The following is a 13147-nucleotide window of genomic DNA, read 5'->3' as shown; positions in this document are numbered from 1 at the left end:
TTAATTATAATAACTAGGCTAAGATAACAAGGTCAAATAAAATAATTAAAATATTCAAACTGTATTTAAAATATTCATTCAACCAATGATGTACAGTAAAAATCTGGTAATGGACACCCAATAATGAACAAGATCTAGTAATGGACGCCCATTAATTAACAAAATCCAGTTATGGACATCCAATTAATGGACAATGGACGGACAGATAGGTACCAACTTGTTTTTATATTTATGAAGCCAGCATGGTGGAGGATGCAATGGTAAAAATGAAGAACTGAGTTATGAGTATGATTCTTTCATATTTATTAACTAAAAACTAATTAGTCAGAAAAGTATTCATTTTCATTAGTTCGATCCCATTTTCAGCACAAAAATCAGAAAGATGTAGCGTTAAATGAGACCTGTGTCCATCTAGGAAAAATAAAATGGGTTTTTTTATGTTTTGTTCTATAAGCCATGGGTGAAATATGTTGGTAATGAACTCATAAAATGTGGCCCCGCACATCCATCCGGTTTGAGACCTGCCAATCCCAAAATTATCTGGACATTTACTCGATACAGCTGCTGGGATTCTCTCGTAATTATAAACAACCATGGGAGGAGCCAAAGTCCCTGCAGCATTCGCAGTAATTTAAACTGTGAGATTATCTTTTTCGTCCCCTGAAGAGCTCTATACATGTTTATCACCTCGTCTAGCAAGTACTTTTCCTGGTTTAGGCGACAAGTAAAATGCACTCTCATCTGTATTAAATATTCTATCAGGCTCTTCAAGCACCGACTTTAAATCTTTTTCCTGTAAATAATCATCGATTTCTTTAAACCATCTTTCTATGTCTTAAAATAAGACTATTTTAGGTTTTCTCTGACATCATATTTTAAATTTATTTTTTATTTTTTAGTACCTATGTTAATAGTAACTAAATGTGTAACTGACACTATTGTAAAATTGCGCGCCATTGATGGCAGATTGTAATTGGACTTTAATATTTTTAAGACCCTATGTACATACAATTTTGCAATTAATAAACTTATCTTATCTTATCTTATCTTGTTCTGTTACATTGTCTCTCGCTGTAGTTAAATTTTGAGAAGTTCTTTCAGAAATTATAGGGTGTCGCTTTAAAAACAGACTATACCACTTCTTTCCTGGGCGATTGTTGACAAAAGGTGTTACTTGGCGTTTTTCCGAAATTATTCTTTGAACGCTGTCAAGCAGCTCATATTTGGTTATCGGAATATGCTTTTCACTCATTAGTTCAACCCACAATTCTAATACACGTTCTTCATCTTTAGATAAATACGTGGCTAGACCCATGGAACACTCAAGCGGACTTTTTCCTGTTATTTTATTGTGTAATGTTACTCTTGGCACCCCAAATCTTTCAGCAGCTTTAGCAATTTTTTCCCCCTTCCTAACCGCTTCTATGGCCTTCCCCATTTGCTCGGGGGTGTAATTTTTCTTTGGTGCCATTCTATAAAGATAAAATACAAAATTAAAAGGTTTAAATATAACCCAGACGCCATACCCCCAACCCATCCTAATTTCTCTTTCCTGCTCCATCATCAAGCCCTGATCATCATATATCTATAATAATCTAATCATCGGGACTATTCTAATACCAACGACAACACAAGAGTAAGTTGTTGAGGAGTTGGGTGTTTCGAAACTTTAAATGATGCTGCAGATGAAAATAGCTGAGATTACTTTACTGGTGGTAGGACTCTTCTTGCGGAGTTCGTCCGGGTAGGTACCACCGCGGTGTCCGTTATTCTACCGTGAAGCAGTATTACTGTGTTTCGGTTTGAAGGGCGCTGTACGCCGACGTGATTACTGTTCAAAATGAGACCTAAGAACTGTTGTCTCAGGGTGATGAGTGCAGTGCAGTGTGTCGTATGATACTGCAATGCAAAATTATGGGACGCACTGCATCTGACATGGGCAGGCGTATCACTTAACATCAGGTGAACGTCTTGCTCGTCTCATCATTCAATGATATTAAAAAAAAAAACTTAATCAACTAGGAAAAGAGCTAATAATCCTCAAAGGGCTGAACAGATTTTTATTAAACATAACATCCAACCGTCCACCATCATACATCATCATTCACCTTTCATCATCATTTACCATCTCGATAATTTCAGCTGTCAAACAGAAAACACCGCATCAGAATCGGTTCATTCGTTTATAAGCTACGATGCTCTAGACAGCTACACAGATACATATGTTAAACTTATAACAACCCTCGTTTCTTTCGTCGGAGGTTAAAAAATAACTGAAATAAAATTGATCTGTCCATCACTGGGAACTGTAGAATTCCAGTAATGAACATAATATGTCTATAACTGGGTATTCTTTAGTTTCCAATTATGGACATTTTATGTCCATTACTGGATTCTGTAGAGCAAAATAAAAATAAAGTAGTTACTTTGAAAGAGAAAATTGAGCATCGCACAATAAAGCTCAAATTCTAGAACAGACAAAAAAAAGTAGTTGTGACACAATGTTCATGATTGGTAAATGCTTGAAAAAAAAATCCAGTAATGTACATCATCAAATTCGCATTACAAATCAAAACTGTCCTGGCTTATTGCTGTGGATTATTTGGTCAATTTATCATACTACACATAAAATAATGTCTCATTTCTATACCACACCTCTATTAGAGTCTATAAACAAAAGTATTCACTTACTTCCTTAATGATTTCCTTAATAGAACTGGATTATTTGTGAACAACTCACTGCACACGAAACTAACCATTCGCCATTTTGAAACAAAATGGCCGAGGGAAATGATACGTCACCTTTTGACAGATGGGCTGTCAAAGTCTATGTTTAAGTGTTGCCAGAATTTAAAATCAAATTTGTACCCTTAATTTATAAACTTTTTTCTTTTTTTGTCCATTATTGGGGTGATGTACAACACTGGTGTCATTACCTTACATAATAACTGAAATAAAAAATTTAAAAAGGAAATTTTGTTTTTTTTACAAACATGGCTTAAACTACTACCGTATTATACTGGCCTTGAGTACATACCGCACTGGTGGAACCGCAATAACTACCCTATAATAAACATCCTATTCTGCGGAAGACTACCTTTCTGATGGAGGAAGACGTAACCACACTGGTCGTATAAATGACACACTCGACTAAAATATTAATTCACAATCAGAAATTCCCGAATCACCACAGATAAGGAGTTCAGTACCTTGCAACACCAGGATTAAAGAGTTGTGATCTGAAGTTCAATGATGTAGTCTATGCTTGGTACCTAAAATAATATTGTGTCATCCGCAGTTCCTGAATCACAATAGTTTAGGAGTGCTGTAACTGCATCAACAGGATTGAGGAGTTGAGACTTTTAGTCCAATTATGAATACGTTGCTTGGTATCTACAATATTAATTCACTATGAACACCTGCACCTTAATAACAAGTGTATTTCGGTTTTTCAAAATCCCACGGGAACCATGGATTTTTACGGGATAAAAGGTAGACTATGTGGTAATCCAGGGTATAATCTGTCTCCATTCCAAATTTCAGCCAAATCAGTTCATCAGTTGTCGCGTCAAGGAGTAGAAAGGTGAATTGTGATTTTTAAAAATCCCACGAAAACCATTGACTTTTACAGGATGAAGGTAGCCTATGTGTTCATTCAGAGGGCAATCTATCTTCATTCCAAATTTCAGCTAAATCGTTTCATTAGTAATTGTGGCGTGAACAGGTGACATGTGAATTTCGAATTTTCGAAATCCTGCGGGAGCTATGAGAATTTTTATGGAAAAAAGGTAGCCTACGAATTAATCCAGCTATAATCTATCTCATTCCAAATTCTAGACAAATAAGTTCATTAGTAGCGGTGAGGTGGGAAAGACCAACAAACATACACATACACACAAACTTTCGCCTTTATAATATTAGTGTGATAAGTGTGATCCTATGGTGTTATCATAGGCTTATGGCGCATGGCGCCTTTCAGTATGGATAGCCACTCCGAACAAAATTAAAAGTAATTTTATTGGACATCTACCTACGTCCTACTTATAAATGTGCCCAATCCTTAAATTCGTAGATAGAATAATAGGTAGGTTTAAGTACTGTGTGACCGCGTATGAGATAGCGATAGCACGACGTAACGATGAATAACACGATAATTATTACTGTTTAGTATTGTTTAGTAGTCATTGTATAAACCGATCAACAATATTTGCATTAAACGTTTCTTATGTGAAAACAAGTAAATAACTCATGAGAAATACAATTACGCCAAGAATTCTCAAAGTTTGTTTTGCAACTTCTTGTAGGTATGTATTCTTGAAAAAACCAGTTACACGATAAGGGACAAAAAATAGGTTAGCTGCGTCTCTGTTTATCACATTAGTAACTTTATCTGTGCTCTCTTTTTATTGCGAATGAGAAAGCAAACGTTCCTGCATCTACCTTTATTACTCTATCTACGCTTAAATTAGAAGTTATTAGCATTACATTATTGGCATGGCAACACGTATTTTTTTTTTGATTTCCGGTAGCTTCTAGATAATGTACATTGTACTCTGTGGCTTCTAGAAATTCTTTCCTTGTCACCGTCACGGTGGTTGTTTTAAATGTCAATTTTGTATTTTGTGTCATTTTCATAATATTAATTATTTGTTGTTTTGTTGCGGCACTTGCTTAATTGTCGAATTTACAGCACAGATTTCAGTTTACGAGGTGATAAAAACTAGTTATTAACAACGTAGCAATAACAATATTACAGGATGTCTGGATCTAAAATAAATGAGGTAAGTTTTGGATAAAAGCTCTAACCTCCTAACATACCCTCTGGGACAGCGTTTTTCCGTATTAATACAATAGTTAAATTAAAATATTTGTAATTTGTAGTTGCGGAACGACATTGATGAATTAAACGAACTGCTCAAGCAGGCGAAACGTAAAAAAGTTCAGGACATTTTATCTCTGGAGGTACGCAAATTGGAAACAGAATGGTGTACTTTAAAAGAAAGCGAGGACAGTGCATGTGCAATGGATGTGTCGCCTGCACCTACTACATCCTCTCAAAATAAACGTTACCAGATTAAATTAAATGGCTATGGTAAGTATTCAAGAAAGACTTGTATTCAATCATACTTGTGTTTGTGTTTGCAGTGTTTACTTTAAAATGATTTAACATAGTTGTTTTAATTAGTAACATTTATTATAATTAGTAAGTTTTATGTTAAAATCGCTAGTAAACCATTCCATAAAAAAAATAAAAAATACTTCACATTTGTATTGGATGTTTTTCTGCTCATTTTTTTATGTGTGGGAGCCTGTCTGAAAAATAATTTAATTACTGGATGGATTCAGCTGAAATTTGGAATGGAGATAGATTATACTTTGGATTAACACATAGGCTACTTTTTATCCTGTTAAAATCCACGGTTTCCACTGGGGTTTTAAACGTAAACATCCATGCAGACAAGTTTGTAGGCATCGTCTAAAATACAACTAAAAAACTCTAGACTGTCAGTTTTAGGATTGGTATTTGAATCATAAAACATAGGTAAATTCTAAAATACTTTCAGGTTGGGATCAATCTGACAAATTTGTGAAAGTGTTTGTTACTTTGAAAGATGTTCAGAATGTGCCAAAAGAGCAGGTCTACTGCAAGCTGACGAACAGATCAATGGAGCTCCACGTTGAGAACCTGGACTACAAAGACTACCTGCTGGTTATAAACAAACTGCTCCATCCCATTAATGTTGAAGAGTGCCATTGGAAGCAAAAAACAGGTATTTGTTGAATCTGCTATCATTGGCAACACAGGCTAGAATAGAAGGTGAAGTCTCACAATGTCATAAATTGTGGCATATGCCTCTGGCAAAGAGATGCAGTAGCTTAATATTGATTTATATTATTATTATTTATTAAACCTATAGAAATTACATATTATACCTGCTACATAGAATTTAATTTTTGTAAATAATTAGCGACTTAGAATTTGCTATTTGTATATTATCCAAATTACTTTTAATGTGGACAATATTATGTTTTTGGCTGTCCCACATGCACCTGCTAGAAATATGCTCAATTATATTCTTGGTTTTAAACTAAAAATTTAATTGAGTAATTTATTCTTTTTGCACAAGGCTTTGATTGACAGTTTGACACCTTTTAAAAATCAAATCTACTACTGATTCAGTATGCAAATAAATATCAGGGTTGCAACAACCACACTGAACAAATTAAAAAATTAAAATAACTTAATTTTTTTAGACATGGTAGTGGTCTTCCTTGCAAAATCTGAACAGAACGTCAAATGGTCACACATGACTGAGCTTGAGAAGAAGTTTGATGACCAACGCAGTAACCGCTTCAAGACAGATGATATGGACAAGAAAGACCCGCAGGAATCCATTATGAGTCTCATGAAGAATATGTGAGTAATACTCACATACAAAAACTTTTTCTTTTATAATGCGGAAGGTTTCTGATATAGTACCATCAACATACAAAAGATGCCGCGCGAGTTGTGCATACAATGAGGCATTGCAACACATGCCTGGCGCTAGTCACACTTCACACTAATATCATCCTAATCCTAATTCCTAATCCTACTAATATTATAAATGCGAAAGTGTGGATGTTTGGATGTTTGTTACTCAATCACGCAAAGACGGCTGAACGGATTACGATGAAATGTGGAATGGCTACTTATACTGGCTATTTTATTTATAAGGCTACTTTTTATCCCGTAAATAATCAATGGTTCCCATGGGATTTTGAAAAACAGAAATTCACGTGTCATCCCTTCATATAACAATTAACGAACCGATTCGGCTGAAATTTTAAACTGAGATAGATTATACCCTAACTTAACACATAGGCTACTTTTTATCCCGTAAAAAGTTCATGGTTGAACCATGAACTTTTTACTCGATTTTGAAAAACCAAAATTCATGATGCCACATTTTTTCATAAGCTTTCAACTTACTAATCCTATGCACTTCTTATTTACAGGTATGAAACAGGTGATGATGAAATGAAGAGAATGATTTCCAAAGCTTGGTATGAAGGACAGCATAAGAAGAAAACTGACACCTTAGAACTGTAAAACCTGCTTACTCTGAGATCTAATATTTTGATAAATTGTACCTATTAAGTAGTATGTTATTTTGTTTCCTGTGTAGTATATGCTAAGAGTAAAATGTAAATTTATAATTCAGTAGAACATTTGATTTTGAGACATAGTTGTTTTAAATTTCTAATAGGAAATCCTTTAATTTTTTCTAAAACTTGTTGTATTAGCTTATCTGAGAAAGTTTCGTAAATAAAAGATAAATGTTAAATACAGTAACATGTTTTTATTTTTGCTAAAGTAATTTATAAATATTTTAAATACATAACATTTCATTTACACATTGCCTATATTGTCATTATAATATATAGATACCAGATTTAAATTTTCTTAGTCAATTTTTAGATAATCCATTGTAGCGAACCAGCTTGCAGCTCTGAAAAAAGTATTCATATTAATATAATTAAAAAAAACTTAATTTTACCTATTCGCAATGTAACTATAGCAAACTAAGCCGGCAGGAAAATAATATTGTACATCGACTAATAGAAAGAGATAGTCGGTCGAGTTCGTAGAGCGTTGTATCTGTCACTCATACCTATGTCATGTGACGTTTTGTCGGTCTCAACAACAGAGACAACGCTCTACAAAACCGCTAGCTCTTTCTAAAGGTTGATGTACAATATTTCCTGCCAGGTACTGTACAGACCATTCACTATAACTTGTCCCCTGACGTCACGTTGGTACCATTGACAACCCTAAATAACAAACCCTTGAACAAACCACTACCCACAATAACAAACCTTATTCAAAGCAAACAAAGCAATGGTGCCAACATGACGATAGGGGACTGAACAGTCTGTAAGTCTACTTTTGTTTTAGATGTTAATTTACCTTGTTTTCTGTGAAATTCCATAATTTTTGGGCATTTTCATAAACAGACTGCATAGATAGATTCCTTGTAATAGGTAGAATAAGTACTGCCATTTTAACATTAAGCTGCTTTCCATTTCAGCATTTATAGCTGGTAGTTTCTCCTCCCTGAACAAACATATGCTTCGCGTATTCCTGTTTTGGAAATTATATCTGTAATCCTGACGTATATCTGTTACTCCAGAAATGGTAATTATGTGGATACCATCAGAATCTTTGGTCCTTCTGTTGGCATGTATTAAATGTTGTCTGTCTGTCGACAAAACCATTGCACGTCGCGTGTTTGAAAGTCTTTCTTCTGGGCTGTTTCGACTACGTTGAATTTCATCTGATACTCTTTTTTCTTGAGTATTGCGAATGTGTCTAATATCAATTATAGTTCTTGCTTCGAGGGCTTTGCGGCTACGTTGAATTCCATTTATTTCCTCACGGGCAATCCTAGTAAGACGAATTTCATTGGTAGTTTTACCTTGGTTAGCATTGCTATTGAGTCGAATTTCATTTGAGTGTCTGATTTCATTTGGTGCTCTATTTTCACGAGCATTTCTAGTGTCTCGAATTTCATTTGATGCTCTTTCTTCGCGAGTATCCCTAGAGTATCGGATTTCGTTTATTACCCGCTCTTCGCGAGCATTCCGAGTGAGTCGGATTTCATTTGTTGCTCTATCTTCGCGACTATTCCTAGATTGTCGGATTTCATCTATTGCGCGCTCTTCGCGAGCATTCCGAGTGAGTCGGATTTCATTTGTTGCTCTATCTTCGCGACTATTCCTAGATTGTCGGATTTCATCTATTGCGCGCTCTTCGCGAGCATTCCGAGTGAGTCGGATTTCATTTGTTGCTCTATCTGCGCGACTATTCCTAGATTGTCGGATTTCATCTATTGCGCGCTCTTCGCGAGCATTCCGAGTGAGTCGGATTTCATTTGTTGCTCTATCTTCGCGACTATTCCTAGATTTTCGGATTTCATTTATTGCTTTTTCTTCGCGAACATTCCTAGAGTCTCGAATTTCATTTAATGCTCTTTCGCGAACATTCCTAGAGTGTCGGATTTCATCTATTGCGCGCTCTTCGCGAGCATTCCGATTGAGGCGGATTTCATTTGTTGCTCTATCTTCACCAGTATTCCTAGAGTGTCGGATTTCATTTAGTGCTCTTTCTATACGAGCATTTCTAGTATCTCGAATTTCATTTATTGCTCTTTCTCCGCGAGCAATCCTAGAGAGTAGAATTCCATTTAGTGCTCTTCCTTCGCGAACATTCCTAGAGTCTCGAATTTCATTTGATGCTCTTTCTTCGCGAGTATTCCTTGAGTTTCGGATTTCATTTGTTACACTTTCTTTGCGAGTATTGAGAGTACGTTGGATTTCATTTGTTCTTTCTTCGCGAGAATTCCTATTATGTCGAATTTCATTTGATGCTCTTTCTTCACGAGTATCCCTAGTGTGCCGGATTTCATTTACGGTCCGCTTTTCACGAGCATTCCGAGTGAGTCCAATTTCATATGATGCACTTTCTTTACGAGTGTTGAGATTACCTTGGATTTCATTTGTTCTTTCTTCGTGGGCATTCAAATTATGTGGAATTTCATTTGATGCTCTTTCTTCACGAGTATACCTAGAGTTTCGGATTTCATTTGTTACACTTTCTTTGCGAGTATTGAGAGTACGTTGGATTTCATTTGCTCTTTCTTCGCGGGCATTCCTATTATGTCGAATTTCATTTGATGCTCTTTCTTCGCGAGTATTCCTAGAGTTTCGAATTTCATTTGATGCTCTTTCTTCGCGAGTATTGATAGAGTTTTGGATTTCATTTGTTACACTTGCTTTGCGAATATTGAGAGTACGTTGGATTTCATTTGTTCTTTCTTCGCGGGTATTCCTAGCGTTTCGGATTTCATTTGTTACACTTGCTTTGCGAATATTGAGAGAACGCTGGATTTCATTTTTTCTTTCTTCGCGAGTATCCCTAGAGTTTTGTATTTCATTTATTGCTCGCTCTTCGCGGGCATTCCGAGTGAGTCGGATTTCACTTGGTGCCCTATCTTCGCGAGTATCCCTAGAGTGTCGGATTTCATTTATTGCTCGCTCTTCGCGAGCATTCCGAGTGAGTCGGATTTCATTTGCTGCAATTTCTTTGCGAGTCTTAAGAATACGTTGGATTTCATTTGTTCTTTCTTTGCGGATATTCATGGTGCTTCGAATTTCATTTGTTGCTCTTTTTTCACGAGTATCCCTAGAGTGACAGATTTCATTTGTTGCTCTTTCTATACGAACATTTTTAGTGTCTCGAATTTCATTTATTGCTCTTCCTTCGCGAACATTCCTAAAGTCTCGAATTTCATTTAGTGCTCTTTCTTCGCGAGCATTCCTAGGGACTAGAATTCCATTTAGTGCTCTTCCTTCGCGAACATTCCTAGATACTCGAATTTCATTTAGTGCTCTTTCTTCGCGAGTATTCCTAGAGTTTTGGATTTCATTTGTTACACTTGCTTTGCGAATATTGAGAGTACGTTGGATTTCATTTGTTCTTTCTTCGCGAGTATTCCTAGCGTTTCGGATTTCATTTGGTACACTTGCTTTGCGAATATTGAGAGAACGCTGGATTTCATTTGTTCTTTCTTCGCGAGTATCCCTAGAGTGTTGTATTTCATTTATTGCTCGCTCTTCGCGGGCATTCCGAGTGAGTCGGATTTCACTTGGTGCCCTATCTTCGCGAGTATCCCTAGAGTGTCGGATTTCATTTATTGCTCGCTCTTCGCGAACATTCCGAGTGAGTCGGGTTTCACTTGGTGCTCTATCTTCGCGAGCATTTCTAGTGTGTCGAATTTCATTTGCTGCAATTTCTTTGCGAGTCTTAAGAATACGTTGGATTTCATTTGTTCTTTCTTTGCGGATATTCATGGTGCTTCGAATTTCATTTGTTGCTCTTTTTTCACGAGTATCCCTAGAGTGACAGATTTCATTTGTTGCTCTTTCTATACGAACATTTTTAGTGTCTCGAATTTCACTTATTGCTCTTCCTTCGCGAACATTCCTAGAGTCTCGAATTTCATTTAGTGCTCTTTCTTCGCGAGCATTTCTAGCGTCTTGAATTACACTTAGTGCTCTTTCTTCGCGAACATTCCTAGAGTCTCGAATTTCATTCATTGATTTTGCATTGTGAACATTCCTAGAGTGCAGAATTCCATTTATTACTCGTCCTTCGCGAGCATTCCTAGCGTCTTGAATTCCACTTAGTGATCTTTCTTCGCGAACATTCCTAGAGTTTCTAATTTCATTCATTGATTTTGCATCCTGAACATTCCTAGAGTTTCGAATTTCATTTAGTGCTCTTTCTTCGCGAACATCCCTTGCGTCTCGAATTTCATTTAATGCCCTTTCTTGGCGTACATTCCTAGAATCTCTAATTTCATTTATTGATCTTTCATTGCGAGCATTCCTAGAGACTTGAAGTTCATTTAGTGCTCGTTCTTCGCGAATATTCCTAGAATCTCGAATTTCATTTAATGCTCTTTCTTTGCGAGCATTCCTAGAATCTCGAATTTTATTTATTCCTCTTTCGTCGCGAGTATTTGTCGAGTCTCGAACTGTATTTAATGCTATTTCTTCGCGAGTATTTTTAGTTCTTCGAATTTCACCAGTTACTCTACGTTTATTTAATGACATTTGTAATCGGTTAGGTCGGGTATCTTTTTTTAAATGTTCAAGGGATAAACGTGCAGCCGGTGTTAACCTAGAGATATGTGAAGCACCGTAGCGTCGAGCATGTCGACTTTGAATAATTGATCGCGAAGCGTCCGTTTCTGGTATATTTTCATTCTCTAAACCAATCCTAGAGCTAACTTTATCACCTCGATTGCCTCTATCTAGTCTCTCAAAAGCTTTTCTATTTTCAAATTGCCTTGCTAATCGACTTCCAGTTTTCCGAACTAATTCACGTCGCACAAATCTGCTCTCATCCAAATCTCGACCATTTCTCACATCGATATTGTTGATAAGGTGAGCTTCAATGTGTATATTGTGAACTCTTCTATCATAGGAATCGGATTCAATTTTTTTCAGGACATCAAGTTGCCTCGCTTCTGCATTTAATAACCGAGTTACCCTTTTTTCTTTATAATCGCCACGGTGTGAAGAAGGTCTAGAATTGTCTGGATAATCTCTGTCCTCATTGTGTTTGACAATGGGATTCCTATTAACATCTACACGAATAGCCTCGTTGTGTGCGTTAGTTCTTTGTCTATCACTCCGAGCGTATACTCTGGATCTTTCTTCAATAGCTCTTCGATGATCAGTCAGTAGACGCTCATTATTCTGTACTGATGAAGATCGCCAATGAAGTTCAAGTTCACGATGTTTAAAGTTACGTATAGCTGGTGCTCTGGTCAACTCAGCATCTCTAACTTCACGATTCAACTCGTTCGGTTCATTTAGTTGCACCAGTCCATGTGAAGATTTATAGATGCGGTGTTGGATAGAAAGTCTGGTATCTGAACGGTCCCTTCCATTAACGAAATTGCGTTCTGCCGAAGTTGATTGCAGTAGGCTGAGAACAAAGAGGAGTAGTAAACGCCACTTATTCATAGTCACTGTACTCAGTAGATGAGATTGTATTTTATTTTCCCTGAAAGTGAACTGTAGAAGGTTGCTACTGTACTGATGCTTTGGAAGAACCAGCGTTCCTTTTTATACTAAACAGAAAGCTATTGATTAAACTGCTATTAAACGCTAGAACGAATTCAATTTTCTTTCAACGTATGCGAGGACCTCATGCACTGAGACCGAAAACTTTTGAGACTTTGATACTCTTCCAACCTCAGCTTGTGATGCTTTTTGTGATATTTAGGAACTAATTTATATTTTTACTTTCTGTAGCGTGCCTATAGGTATACGTAAGGTATAAGCGTACCTACAGTACCTACGTAGCCTTTAAGGTATGCCAAGTTGTGTTCAATTCTATTCAGTAGTTTCAGCGTGAAGCATGAACAGACAGACAATTTTTTTAAATAATCCTAGTAAAATAATACCAAGTAAGTACATACAGTTCCCGACAGGTTGAGAAGGCGATCGGGGTATGAGACGGGGGGACGCGCTCACCCGCGCTCGTCCGGGACATGTCGACCTGTCGCGTATTATAGTAGGCAAGTATAGTCCT

At 36.6% G+C, this 13147-nt stretch overlaps 2 protein-coding genes across 2 annotated transcripts; one reads left to right on the top strand and one right to left on the bottom strand.

Moving 5' to 3' along the window:
* Nucleotides 1-4580: 4580 nt before the first annotated feature.
* Nucleotides 4581-7332, top strand: LOC117991131 (calcyclin-binding protein). Its single transcript, XM_034978684.2, has 5 exons — nucleotides 4581-4781; nucleotides 4882-5092; nucleotides 5565-5771; nucleotides 6256-6418; nucleotides 7000-7332. The coding sequence occupies exons 1-5, from the start codon at nucleotides 4758-4760 to the stop codon at nucleotides 7091-7093; spliced, it is 699 nt and encodes a 232-aa protein (XP_034834575.1). The 5' UTR covers nucleotides 4581-4757; the 3' UTR covers nucleotides 7094-7332.
* On the bottom strand, nucleotides 7328-12647 carry LOC117991139 (trichohyalin-like). Its single transcript, XM_069505107.1, has 2 exons — nucleotides 7952-12647; nucleotides 7328-7493 (listed from the first exon to the last, which is right to left on the bottom strand). The coding sequence occupies exons 1-2, from the start codon at nucleotides 12574-12576 to the stop codon at nucleotides 7448-7450; spliced, it is 4671 nt and encodes a 1556-aa protein (XP_069361208.1). The 5' UTR covers nucleotides 12577-12647; the 3' UTR covers nucleotides 7328-7447.
* Nucleotides 12648-13147: the final 500 nt, after the last annotated feature.

The sequence above is a fragment of the Maniola hyperantus genome, chromosome 19 (genome assembly GCF_902806685.2).
Source record: "Maniola hyperantus chromosome 19, iAphHyp1.2, whole genome shotgun sequence".
Taxonomy (NCBI): Eukaryota; Metazoa; Arthropoda; class Insecta; order Lepidoptera; family Nymphalidae; genus Maniola; species Maniola hyperantus.
Note: the sequence above shows the minus strand (reverse complement) of the source record. Positions and strands in the feature narration are given on the sequence as shown.